The 16,022-nt window shown below is 40.4% G+C and overlaps 1 protein-coding gene across 1 annotated transcript in view; it reads right to left on the bottom strand.

Annotated features, from left to right (window-relative positions):
- The window catches only part of SPAG17 (sperm associated antigen 17), a 481,673-nt gene that overhangs the window by 326,336 nt on the left and 139,315 nt on the right, over nt 1-16,022 (bottom strand). The window contains exon 2 of the mRNA XM_063956879.1: nt 3,242-3,382. Within this exon, the coding sequence (XP_063812949.1) occupies nt 3,242-3,382 (141 nt within the window). The remainder of the gene's footprint in view (nt 1-3,241; nt 3,383-16,022) is intronic.

Genomic DNA, 16,022 nt, shown 5'->3' with positions numbered 1-16,022 from the left:
TGCAGTGATGGTATTGTGTAACCGGTGTCAGCACTACGCACCTGTGTATGGTTACTGTGTGACATTGTGTATGCAGTGATGATATTGTGTAACCAGTGTCAGCACTACGCACCTGTGTATGGTTGCTGTGTGACATTGTGTATGCAGCGTTGATATTGTGTAACCGGTGTCAGCACTACGCACCTGTGTATGGTTGCTGTGTGACATTGTGTATGCAGCGATGATATTGTGTAACCGGTGCCAGCACTACGCACCTGTGTATGGTTGCTGTGTGACATTGTGTATGCAGTGATGATATTGTGTAACCGGTGTCAGCACTACGCACCTGTGTATGGTTGCTGTGTGACATTGTGTATGCAGCGATGATATTGTGTAACCGGTGTCAGCACTACGCACCTGTGTATGGTTGCTGTGTGACATTGTGTATGCAGTGATGGTATTGTGTAACCGGTGTCAGCGCTACGCACCTGTGTATGGTTACTGTGTGACATTGTGTATGCAGTGATGGTATTGTGTAACCGGTGTCAGCACTACGCACCTGTGTATGGTTACTGTGTGACATTGTGTATGCAGTGATGATATTGTGTAACCAGTGTCAGCACTACGCACCTGTGTATGGTTGCTGTGTGACAGTGTGTATGCAGCGATGATATTGTGTAACCGGTGTCAGCACTACGCACCTGTGTATGGTTGCTGTGTGACATTGTGTATGCAGCGATGATATTGTGTAACCGGTGCCAGCACTACGCACCTGTGTATGGTTGCTGTGTGACATTGTGTATGCAGTGATGATATTGTGTAACCGGTGTCAGCACTACGCACCTGTGTATGGTTGCTGTGTGACATTGTGTATGCAGCGATGATATTGTGTAACCGGTGTCAGCACTACGCACCTGTGTATGGTTGCTGTGTGACACTGTGTATGCAGCGATGATATTGTGTAACCGGTGTCAGCACTACGCACCTGTGTATGGTTGCTGTGTGACATTGTGTATGCAGTGATGGTATTGTGTAACCGGTGTCAGCACTACGCACCTGTGTATGGTTGCTGTGTGACAGTGTGTATGCAGTGATGGTATTGTGTAACCAGTGTCAGCGATACACACCTGTGTATGGTTGCTGTGTGACAGTGTGTATGCAGTGATGGTATTGTGTAACCGGTGTCAGCACTACGCACCTGTGTATGGTTGCTGTGTGACAGTGTGTATGCAGTGATGATATTGTGTAACCGGTGTCAGCACTACGCACCTGTGTATGGTTGCTGTGTGACAGTGTGTATGCAGTGATGGTATTGTGTAACCGGTGTCAGCACTACGCACCTGTGTATGGTTGCTGTGTGACAGTGTGTATGCAGTGATGATATTGTGTAACCGGTGTCAGCGCTACGCACCTGTGTATGGTTACTGTGTGACATTGTGTATGCAGTGATGATATTGTGTAACCGGTGTCAGCACTACGCACCTGTGTATGGTTGCTATGTGACAGTGTGTATGCAGCGATGATATTGTGTAACCGGTGTCAGCACTACGCACCTGTGTATGGTTGCTGTGTGACATTGTGTATGCAGTGATGAGATTGTGTAACCGGTGTCAGCACTACGCACCTGTGTATGGTTGCTGTGTGACATTGTGTATTCAGCGATGATATTGTGTAACCGGTGTCAGCACTACGCACCTGTGTATGGTTGCTGTGTGACATTGTGTATTCAGCGATGATATTGTGTAACCGGTGTCAGCACTACGCACCTGTGTATGGTTGCTGTGTGACATTGTGTATGCAGTGATGATATTGTGTTACCGGTGTCAGCACTACGCACCTGTGTATGGTTACTGTGTGACATTGTGTATGCAGTGATGATATTGTGTAACCAGTGTCAGCACTACGCACCTGTGTATGGTTGCTGTGTGACATTGTGTATGCAGCGATGATATTGTGTAACCGGTGTCAGCACTACGCACCTGTGTATGGTTGCTGTGTGACATTGTGTATGCAGCGATGATATTGTGTAACCGGTGCCAGCACTACGCACCTGTGTATGGTTGCTGTGTGACATTGTGTATGCAGCGATGATATTGTGTAACCGGTGTCAGCACTACGCACCTGTGTATGGTTGCTGTGTGACATTGTGTATGCAGCGATGATATTGTGTAACCGGTGTCAGCACTACGCACCTGTGTATGGTTGCTGTGTGACATTGTGTATGCAGTGATGGTATTGTGTAACCGGTGTCAGCGCTATGCACCTGTGTATGGTTACTGTGTGACATTGTGTATGCAGTGATGGTATTGTGTAACCGGTGTCAGCACTACGCACCTGTGTATGGTTACTGTGTGACATTGTGTATGCAGTGATGATATTGTGTAACCAGTGTCAGCACTACGCACCTGTATATGGTTGCTGTGTGACAGTGTGTATGCAGCGATGATATTGTGTAACCGGTGTCAGCACTACGCACCTGTGTATGGTTGCTGTGTGACATTGTGTATGCAGCGATGATATTGTGTAACCGGTGCCAGCACTACGCACCTGTGTATGGTTGCTGTGTGACATTGTGTATGCAGTGATGATATTGTGTAACCGGTGTCAGCACTACGCACCTGTGTATGGTTGCTGTGTGACATTGTGTATGCAGTGATGGTATTGTGTAACCGGTGTCAGCGCTACGCACCTGTGTATGGTTACTGTGTGACATTGTGTATGCAGTGATGGTATTGTGTAACCGGTGTCAGCACTACGCACCTGTGTATGGTTACTGTGTGACATTGTGTATGCAGTGATGGTATTGTGTAACCGGTGTCAGCACTACGCACCTGTGTATGGTTACTGTGTGACATTGTGTATGCAGTGATGGTATTGTGTAACCGGTGTCAGCACTACGCACCTGTGTATGGTTGCTGTGTGACATTGTGTATGCAGCAATGATATTGTGTAACCGGTGTCAGCACTACGCACCTGTGTATGGTTACTGTACTGTGTGACATTGTGTATGCAGTGATGATATTGTGTAACTGGTGTCAGCACTACGCACCTGTGTATGGTTGCTGTGTGACATTGTGTATTCAGCGATGATATTGTGTAACCGGTGTCAGCACTACGCGCCTGTGTATGGTTACTGTGTGACATTGTGTATTCAGCGATGATATTGTGTAACCGGTGTCAGCACTACGCACCTGTGTATGGTTGCTGTGTGACATTGTGTATGCAGCAATGATATTGTGTAACCGGTGTCAGCACTACGCACCTGTTGCAGCACTGTGTCCCATGACACCAGGCTGAAGAGCCGTCGCTGGGGGAGAGACACTGCCTGTGACAGCGCCCGGGTGTGCAGCCGGTCCTCCTGCTGGTTCTCCACCACAAATGCGATGCTGACCTTCCACCTCTCCTGTAACAGAGAATGTACAAAACGCTGAGGTCACACAACATTATTATTATTATTATTATTATTATCCTTTATTTATATGGCGCCACAAGGGTTCCGCAGCGCCCAATTACAGAGTACATATACAAATAATCAAACAGGAAAACAGCAACTTACAGGTGATGACAGTATAGGACAAGTACAGGGTAAATACACATAGTTACATCAGCAGATGACACTGGAATAAGTATCCGGTGGCAGAAGACTGCTGGAGTTGATGCAGTTGAATATTATTAAAGTAAGAAAAGGATAAGCACATGAGGGAAGAGGGCCCTGCTCGTGAGAGCTTACATTCTGAAGGGGAGGGGTAGACAGACAGGGGTGACACAGACGGGGTACATAGAGAGCGTGGAACAGAGGGTTAGGATGAGATGTGGCTGGGTTTGGTGAAGAAGGGGGTCTTGAGAGCCCGTTTGAAGTTTTGTAGAGAGGTGGAGAGTCTGAGGGGGAGAGGTAGGGAATTCCAGAGAAGTGGTGCAGCACGTGAGAAATCTTGGAGATAGGAGTGGGAGGAAGTAATACGTAGGCAGGATAACATGGCGTCTTGGAATATTAATATTGTGTCACTGACAGCCCAACTTAGGGCAAATGCTCTTTAGTGGCTCCTAAGGGTTACACAAACACACGTGGCTTTGTGGGGAAATGTGTGGTATTGTGACACAAGATGGCGGCCCTTGTAGAGGTGGAGAAGTCTGCATCCGCAAAGTATTGGGGAGAAGGAAGGCCATGCCTTATAAGTGCGCACTCACCTACTGATGTTATAGGAGCGGTTCTATAACAGTCACTGATCCTATAACAGTCACACTGATCCTATAACAGTCACACTGATCCTATAACAGTCACACTGATCCTATAACAGTCACACTGATCCTATAACAGTCACACTGACCCTATAACAGTCACTGATCCTATAACATTCACACTGATCCTATAACAGTCACTGATCCTATAACAGTCACACTGATCCTATAACAGTCACTGATCCTATAACAGTCACACTGATCCTATAACAGTAACACTGATCCTATAACAGTCACTGATCCTATAACATTCACACTGATCCTAAAACAGTCACACTGATCCTATAACAGTCACACTGATCCTGTAACAGTCACACTGATCCTATAACAGTCACACTGATCCTATAACAGTCACACTGATCCTGTAACAGTGACACCGATCCTATAACAGTCACACTGATCCTATAACAGTCACACTGATCCTATAACAGTCACACTGATCCTATAACAGTCACTGATCCTATAACAGTAACACTGATCCTATAACAGTCACTGATCCTATAACAGTCACACTGATCCTAAAACAGTCACACTGATCCTAAAACAGTCACACTGATCCTATAACAGTCACACTGATCCTATAACATTCACACTGATCCTATAACAGTCACTGATCCTATAACAGTCACTGATCCTATAACATTCACACTGATCCTATAACAGTCACACTGATCCTATAACAGTCACTGATCCTATAACATTCACACTGATCCTATAACAGTCACACTGATCCTATAACATTCACACTGATTCTATAACAGTCACACTGATCCTATAACAGTCACACTGATCCTATAACAGTCACACTGATTCTATAACAGTCACACTGATCCTATAACAGTCACACTGATCCTATAACAGTAACACTGATCCTATAACATTCACACTGATCCTATAACAGTAACACTGATCCTATAACATTCACACTGATCCTATAACATTCACACTGATCCTATAACATTCACACTGATCCTATAACAGTCACTGATCCTATAACAGTCACTGATCCTATAACATTCACACTGATCCTATAACAGTCACACTGATCCTATAACATTCACACTGATCCTATAACATTCACACTGATCCTATAACAGTCACTGATCCTATAACAGTCACTGATCCTATAACATTCACACTGATCCTATAACAGTCACTGATCCTATAACATTCACACTGATCCTATAACAGTCACACTGATCCTATAACAGTCACACTGATCCTATAACAGTCACACTGATCCTATAACAGTCACTCTGATCCTATAACAGTAACACTGATCCTATAACAGTCACTGATCCTATAACAGTCACTGATCCTATAACAGTCACACTGATCCTATAACAGTCACACTGATCCTATAACAGTCACACTGATCCTATAACAGTAACACTGATCCTATAACAGTAACACTGATCCTATAACAGTCACACTGATCCTATAATAGTCACTGATCCTATAACATTCACACTGATCCTATAACAGTCACACTGATCCTATAACATTCACACTGATCCTATAACAGTCACTGATCCTATAACATTCACACTGATCCTATAACAGTCACACTGATCCTATAACAGTCACACTGATCCTATAACAGTCACTGATCCTATAACAGTAATACTGATCCTATAACAGTCACTGATCCTATAATAGTCACACTGATCCTATAACAGTCACACTGATCCTATAACAGTCACACTGATCCTATAACAGTCACTGATCCTATAACATTCACACTGATCCTAGAACAGTCACTGATCCTATAACAGTCACACTGATCCTATAACAGTCACACTGATCCTATAACAGTCACACTGATCCTGTAACAGTCACACTGATCCTATAACAGTCACTGATCCTATAACATTCACACTGATCCTATAACAGTCACTGATCCTATAACAGTCACTGATCCTATAACAGTCACACTGATCCTATAACAGTCACTGATCCTATAACAGTCACACTGATCCTATAACAGTCACACTGATCCTATAACAGTCACTGATCCTATAACATTCACACTGATCCTAAAACAGTCACACTGATCCTATAACAGTCACACTGATCCTATAACAGTCACACTGATCCTGTAACAGTCACACTGATCCTATAACAGTCACACTGATCCTATAACAGTCACACTGATCCTATAACAGTCACACTGATCCTGTAACAGTCACACTGATCCTATAACAGTCACTGATCCTATAACAGTCACACTGATCCTATAACAGTCACTGATCCTATAACAGTCACACTGATCCTATAACAGTCACTGATCCTATAACAGTCACACTGATCCTAAAACAGTCACACTGATCCTATAACAGTCACACTGATCCTATAACATTCACACTGATCCTATAACAGTCACTGATCCTATAACAGTCACTGATCCTATAACATTCACACTGATCCTATAACAGTCACTGATCCTATAACAGTCACACTGATCCTATAACAGTCACACTGATCCTATAACAGTCACTGATCCTATAACATTCACACTGATCCTATAACATTCACACTGATCCTATAACAGTCACACTGATCCTATAACAGTCACACTGATCCTATAATAGTAACACTGATCCTATAACATTCACACTGATCCTATAACAGTAACACTGATCCTATAACATTCACACTGATCCTATAACATTCACACTGATCCTATAACAGTCACTGATCCTATAACAGTCACTGATCCTATAACATTCACACTGATCCTATAACAGTCACACTGATCCTATAACATTCACACTGATCCTATAACATTCACACTGATCCTATAACAGTCACTGAGCCTATAATAGTCACTGATCCTATAACATTCACACTGATCCTATAACAGTCACACTGAACCTATAACAGTCACACTGATCCTATAACAGTCACTGATCCTATAACAGTCACTGATCCTATAACAGTCACTGATCCTATAACATTCACACTGATCCTATAACAGTCACACTGATCCTATAACATTCACACTGATCCTATAACAGTCACTGATCCTATAACAGTCACACTGATCCTATAACAGTCACTGATCCTATAACATTCACACTGATCCTATAACAGTCACACTGATCCTATAACAGTCACACTGATCCTATAACAGTCACTGATCCTATAACATTCACACTGATCCTATAACAGTCACACTGATCCTATAACAGTCACACTGATCCTATAACAGTCACTGATCCTATAACAGTAATACTGATCCTATAACAGTCACTGATCCTATAATAGTCACACTGATCCTATAACAGTCACACTGATCCTATAACAGTCACACTGATCCTATAACAGTCACTGATCCTATAACATTCACACTGATCCTATAACAGTCACTGATCCTATAACAGTCACACTGATCCTATAACAGTCACTGATCCTATAACATTCACACTGATCCTATAACAGTCACACTGATCCTATAACAGTCACTGATCCTATAACAGCCACTGATCCTATAACATTCACACTGATCCTATAACAGTCACACTGATCCTATAACAGTCACTGATCCTATAACAGTCACACTGATCCTATAACAGTCACTGATCCTATAACATTCACACTGATCCTATAACAGTCACACTGATCCTATAACAGTCACACTGATCCTATAACAGTCACACTGATCCTATAACAGTCACTGATCCTATAACAGTCACTGATCCTATAACAGTCACACTGATCCTATAACAGTCACACTGATCCTATAACAGTAACACTGATCCTATAACAGTCACTGATCCTATAACAGTCACACTGATCCTAAAACAGTCACTGATCCTATAACAGTAACACTGATCCTATAACAGTCACTGATCCTATAACAGTCACACTGATCCTAAAACAGTCACACTGATCCTAAAACAGTCACACTGATCCTATAACAGTCACACTGATCCTATAACATTCACACTGATCCTATAACAGTCACTGATCCTATAACAGTCACTGATCCTATAACATTCACACTGATCCTATAACAGTCACACTGATCCTATAACAGTCACACTGATCCTATAACAGTCACACTGATCCTATAACAGTCACACTGATTCTATAACAGTAACACTGATCCTATAACAGTCACTGATCCTATAACAGTCACTGATCCTATAACAGTAACACTGATCCTATAACATTCACACTGATCCTATAACAGTAACACTGATCCTATAACATTCACACTGATCCTATAACATTCACACTGATCCTATAACAGTCACTGATCCTATAACAGTCACTGATCCTATAACATTCACACTGATCCTATAACAGTCACACTGATCCTATAACATTCACACTGATCCTATAACATTCACACTGATCCTATAACAGTCACTGATCCTATAATAGTCACTGATCCTATAACATTCACACTGATCCTATAACAGTCACACTGAACCTATAACAGTCACACTGATCCTATAACAGTCACTGATCCTATAACAGTAATACTGATCCTATAACAGTCACTGATCCTATAATAGTCACACTGATCCTATAACAGTCACACTGATCCTATAACAGTCACACTGATCCTATAACAGTCACACTGATCCTATAACAGTAACACTGATCCTATAACAGTCACTGATCCTATAACAGTCACACTGATCCTATAACAGTCACACTGATCCTATAACAGTAACACTGATCCTATAACAGTCACACTGATCCTATAACAGTCACACTGATAGTATAACAGTAACACTGATCCTATAACAGTAACACAGATCCTATAACAGTAACACTGATCCTATAACAGTCACACTGACCCTATAACAGTCACTGATCCTATAACAGTCACTGATCCTATAACAGTCACACTGATCCTATAACAGTCACTGATCCTATAACAGTAACACTGATCCTATAACAGTCACTGATCCTATAACAGTCACACTGATCCTAAAACAGTCACACTGATCCTATAACAGTCACACTGATCCTATAACATTCACACTGATCCTATAACAGTCACTGATCCTATAACAGTCACTGATCCTATAACATTCACACTGATCCTATAACAGTCACTGATCCTATAACAGTCACACTGATCCTATAACAGTCACACTGATCCTATAACAGTCACACTGATCCTATAACAGTCACTGATCCTATAACATTCACACTGATCCTATAACAGTCACACTGATCCTATAACAGTAACACTGATTCTATAACAGTCACACTGATCCTATAACAGTCACACTGATCCTATAACAGTCACTGATCCTATAACATTCACACTGATCCTATAACAGTCACACTGATCCTATAACATTCACACTGATCCTATAACAGTCACTGATCCTATAACAGTCACTGATCCTATAACATTCACACTGATCCTATAACAGTCACACTGATCCTATAACATTCACACTGATCCTATAACATTCACACTGATCCTATAACAGTCACTGATCCTATAATAGTCACTGATCCTATAATTTTCACACTGATCCTTTAACAGTCACACTGATCCTATAACAGTCACACTGATCCTATAACAGTCACTGATCCTATAACATTCACACTGATCCTATAACAGTCACACTGATCCTATAACATTCACACTGATCCTATAACAGTCACTGATCCTATAACAGTCACTGATCCTATAACATTCACACTGATCCTATAACAGTCACACTGATCCTATAACATTCACACTGATCCTATAACATTCACACTGATCCTATAACAGTCACTGATCCTATAATAGTCACTGATCCTATCATTTTCACACTGATCCTATAACATTCACACTGATCCTATAACAGTCACTGATCCTATAATAGTCACTGATCCTATAATTTTCACACTGATCCTATAACAGTCACACTGATCCTATAACAGTCACACTGATCCTATAACAGTCACACTGATCCTATAACAGTCACACTGATCCTATAACAGTCACTGATCCTATAACAGTCACTGATCCTATAACATTCACACTGATCCTATAACAGTCACTGATCCTATAACAGTCACACTGATCCTATAACAGTAACACTGATCCTATAACATTCACACTGATCCTATAACAGTCACTGATCCTATAATAGTCACTGATCCTATAATTTTCACACTGATCCTATAACAGTCACACTGATCCTATAACAGTCACACTGACCCTATAACAGTCACTGATCCTATAACAGTCACTGATCCTATAACAGTCACTGATCCTATAACAGTCACACTGATCCTATAACAGTCACTGATCCTATAACAGTAACACTGATCCTATAACAGTCACTGATCCTATAACAGTCACACTGATCCTAAAACAGTCACACTGATCCTATAACAGTCACACTGATCCTATAACATTCACACTGATCCTATAACAGTCACTGATCCTATAACAGTCACTGATCCTATAACATTCACACTGATCCTATAACAGTCACTGATCCTATAACAGTCACACTGATCCTATAACAGTCACACTGATCCTATAACAGTCACACTGATCCTATAACAGTCACTGATCCTATAACATTCACACTGATCCTATAACAGTCACACTGATCCTATAACAGTAACACTGATTCTATAAAAGTCACACTGATCCTATAACAGTCACACTGATCCTATAACAGTCACACTGATCCTATAACAGTCACTGATCCTATAACATTCACACTGATCCTATAACAGTCACACTGATCCTATAACATTCACACTGATCCTATAACAGTAACACTGATCCTATAACAGTCACTGATCCTATAATAGTCACTGATCCTATAATTTTCACACTGATCCTATAACAGTCACACTGATCCTATAACAGTCACACTGATCCTATAACAGTCACTGATCCTATAACATTCACACTGATCCTATAACAGTCACTGATCCTATAACAGTCACACTGATCCTATAACAGTCACACTGATCCTATAACAGTCACACTGATCCTATAACAGTCACACTGATCCTATAACAGTCACACTGATCCTATAACAGTCACACTGATCCTATAACAGTCACACTGATCCTATAACAGTCACACTGATCCTATAACAGTCACTCTGATCCTATAACAGTAACACTGATCCTATAACAGTAACTGATCCTATAACAGTCACTGATCCTATAACAGTCACACTGATCCTATAACAGTCACACTGATCCTATAACAGTAACACTGATCCTATAACATTCACACTGATCCTATAACAGTCACTGATCCTATAACATTCACACTGATCCTATAACAGTCACACTGATCCTATAACAGTCACACTGATCCTATAACAGTCACACTGATCCTATAACAGTAACACTGATCCTATAACAGTAACTGATCCTATAACAGTAACACTGATCCTATAACAGTCACACTGATCCTAACAGTCACTGATCCTATAACAGTAACACTGATCCTATAACAGTCACACTGAACCTATAACAGTCACACTGATCCTATAACAGTCACTGATCCTATAACAGTAATACTGATCCTATAACAGTCACTGATCCTATAATAGTCACACTGATCCTATAACAGTCACACTGATCCTATAACAGTCACACTGATCCTATAACAGTAACACTGATCCTATAACAGTCACTGATCCTATAACAGTCACTGATCCTATAACAGTCACACTGATCCTATAACAGTCACACTGATCCTATAACAGTAACACTGATCCTATAACAGTCACACTGATCCTATAACAGTCACACTGATAGTATAACAGTAACACTGATCCTATAACAGTAACACAGATCCTATAACAGTAACACTGATCCTATAACAGTCACACTGACCCTATAACAGTCACTGATCCTATAACAGTCACTGATCCTATAACAGTCACACTGATCCTATAACAGTCACTGATCCTATAACAGTAACACTGATCCTATAACAGTCACTGATCCTATAACAGTCACACTGATCCTAAAACAGTCACACTGATCCTATAACAGTCACACTGATCCTATAACATTCACACTGATCCTATAACAGTCACTGATCCTATAACAGTCACTGATCCTATAACATTCACACTGATCCTATAACAGTCACTGATCCTATAACAGTCACACTGATCCTATAACAGTCACACTGATCCTATAACAGTCACACTGATCCTATAACAGTCACTGATCCTATAACATTCACACTGATCCTATAACAGTCACACTGATCCTATAACAGTAACACTGATTCTATAACAGTCACACTGATCCTATAACAGTCACACTGATCCTATAACAGTCACTGATCCTATAACATTCACACTGATCCTATAACAGTCACACTGATCCTATAACATTCACACTGATCCTATAACAGTCACTGATCCTATAACAGTCACTGATCCTATAACATTCACACTGATCCTATAACAGTCACACTGATCCTATAACATTCACACTGATCCTATAACATTCACACTGATCCTATAACAGTCACTGATCCTATAATAGTCACTGATCCTATAATTTTCACACTGATCCTATAACAGTCACACTGATCCTATAACAGTCACACTGATCCTATAACAGTCACTGATCCTATAACATTCACACTGATCCTATAACAGTCACACTGATCCTATAACATTCACACTGATCCTATAACAGTCACTGATCCTATAACAGTCACTGATCCTATAACATTCACACTGATCCTATAACAGTCACACTGATCCTATAACATTCACACTGATCCTATAACATTCACACTGATCCTATAACAGTCACTGATCCTATAATAGTCACTGATCCTATAATTTTCACACTGATCCTATAACATTCACACTGATCCTATAACAGTCACTGATCCTATAATAGTCACTGATCCTATAATTTTCACACTGACCCTATAACAGTCACACTGATCCTATAACAGTCACACTGATCCTATAACAGTCACACTGATCCTATAACAGTCACACTGATCCTATAACAGTCACACTGATCCTATAACAGTCACACTGATCCTATAACAGTCACTGATCCTATAACATTCACACTGATCCTATAACAGTCACTGATCCTATAACAGTCACACTGATCCTATAACAGTAACACTGATCCTATAACATTCACACTGATCCTATAACAGTCACTGATCCTATAATAGTCACTGATCCTATAATTTTCACACTGATCCTATAACAGTCACACTGATCCTATAACAGTCACACTGACCCTATAACAGTCACTGATCCTATAACAGTCACTGATCCTATAACAGTCACTGATCCTATAACAGTCACACTGATCCTATAACAGTCACTGATCCTATAACAGTAACACTGATCCTATAACAGTCACTGATCCTATAACAGTCACACTGATCCTAAAACAGTCACACTGATCCTATAACAGTCACACTGATCCTATAACATTCACACTGATCCTATAACAGTCACTGATCCTATAACAGTCACTGATCCTATAACATTCACACTGATCCTATAACAGTCACTGATCCTATAACAGTCACACTGATCCTATAACAGTCACACTGATCCTATAACAGTCACACTGATCCTATAACAGTCACTGATCCTATAACATTCACACTGATCCTATAACAGTCACACTGATCCTATAACAGTAACACTGATTCTATAAAAGTCACACTGATCCTATAACAGTCACACTGATCCTATAACAGTCACACTGATCCTATAACAGTCACTGATCCTATAACATTCACACTGATCCTATAACAGTCACACTGATCCTATAACATTCACACTGATCCTATAACAGTAACACTGATCCTATAACAGTCACTGATCCTATAATAGTCACTAATCCTATAATTTTCACACTGATCCTATAACAGTCACACTGATCCTATAACAGTCACACTGATCCTATAACAGTCACTGATCCTATAACATTCACACTGATCCTATAACAGTCACTGATCCTATAACATTCACACTGATCCTATAACAGTCACACTGATCCTATAACAGTCACACTGATCCTATAACAGTCACACTGATCCTATAACAGTCACACTGATCCTATAACAGTCACACTGATCCTATAACAGTCACACTGATCCTATAACAGTCACACTGATCCTATAACAGTCACTCTGATCCTATAACAGTAACACTGATCCTATAACAGTAACTGATCCTATAACAGTCACTGATCCTATAACAGTCACACTGATCCTATAACAGTCACACTGATCCTATAACAGTAACACTGATCCTATAACATTCACACTGATCCTATAACAGTCACTGATCCTATAACATTCACACTGATCCTATAACAGTCACACTGATCCTATAACAGTCACACTGATCCTATAACAGTAACTGATCCTATAACAGTAACACTGATCCTATAACAGTCACACTGATCCTAACAGTCACTGATCCTATAACAGTAACACTGATCCTATAACAGTAACACAGATCCTATAACAGTCACACTGATCCTATAACAGTCACTGATCCTATAACAGTAACACTGATCCTATAACAGTAACACAGATCCTATAACAGTAACACAGATCCTATAACAGTCACACTGATCCTATAACAGTAACACTGATCCTATAACAGTCACACTGATCCTATAACAGTCACTGATCCTATAACAGTAACACTGATCCTATAACAGTAACACAGATCCTATAACAGTAACACTGATCCTATAACAGTCACACTGACCCTATAACAGTCACTGATCCTATAACAGTCACTGATCCTATAACAGTCACTGATCCTATAACAGTCACACTGATCCTATAACAGTCACTGATCCTATAACAGTAACACTGATCCTATAACAGTCACTGATCCTATAACAGTCACACTGATCCTAAAACAGTCACACTGATCCTATAACAGTCACACTGATCCTATAACATTCACACTGATCCTATAACAGTCACTGATCCTATAACAGTCACTGATCCTATAACATTCACACTGATCCTATAACAGTCACTGATCCTATAACAGTCACACTGATCCTATAACAGTCACACTGATCCTATAACAGTCACACTGATCCTATAACAGTCACTGATCCTATAACATTCACACTGATCCTATAACAGTCACACTGATCCTATAACAGTAACACTGATTCTATAACAGTCACACTGATCCTATAACAGTCACACTGATCCTATAACAGTCACACTGATCCTATAACAGTAACACTGATCCTATAACATTCACACTGATCCTATAACAGTCACACTGATCCTATAACATTCACACTGATCCTATAACAGTCACTGATCCTATAATAGTCACTGATCCTATAATTTTCACACTGATCCTATAACAGTCACACTGATCCTATAACAGTCACACTGATCCTATAACAGTCACTGATCCTATAACAGTCACTGATCCTATAACATTCACACTGATCCTATAACAGTCACTGATCCTATAACATTCACACTGATCCTATAACAGTCACACTGATCCTATAACAGTCACACTGATCCTATAACAGTCACACTGATCCTATAACAGTCACACTGATCCTATAACAGTCACTCTGATCCTATAACAGTAACACTGATCCTATAACAGTCACTGATCCTATAACAGTCACTGATCCTATAACAGTCACACTGATCCTAACAGTCACTGATCCTATAACAGTAACACTGATCCTATAACAGTCACTGATCCTATAACAGTCACACTGATCCTATAACAGTCACACTGATCCTATAACAGTAACACTGATCCTATAACAGTAACACAGATCCTATAACAGTAACACTGATC

Source organism: Pseudophryne corroboree, chromosome 2 (genome assembly GCF_028390025.1).
Source record: "Pseudophryne corroboree isolate aPseCor3 chromosome 2, aPseCor3.hap2, whole genome shotgun sequence".
Classification (NCBI taxonomy): Eukaryota; Metazoa; Chordata; class Amphibia; order Anura; family Myobatrachidae; genus Pseudophryne; species Pseudophryne corroboree.
Note: the sequence above shows the minus strand (reverse complement) of the source record. Positions and strands in the feature narration are given on the sequence as shown.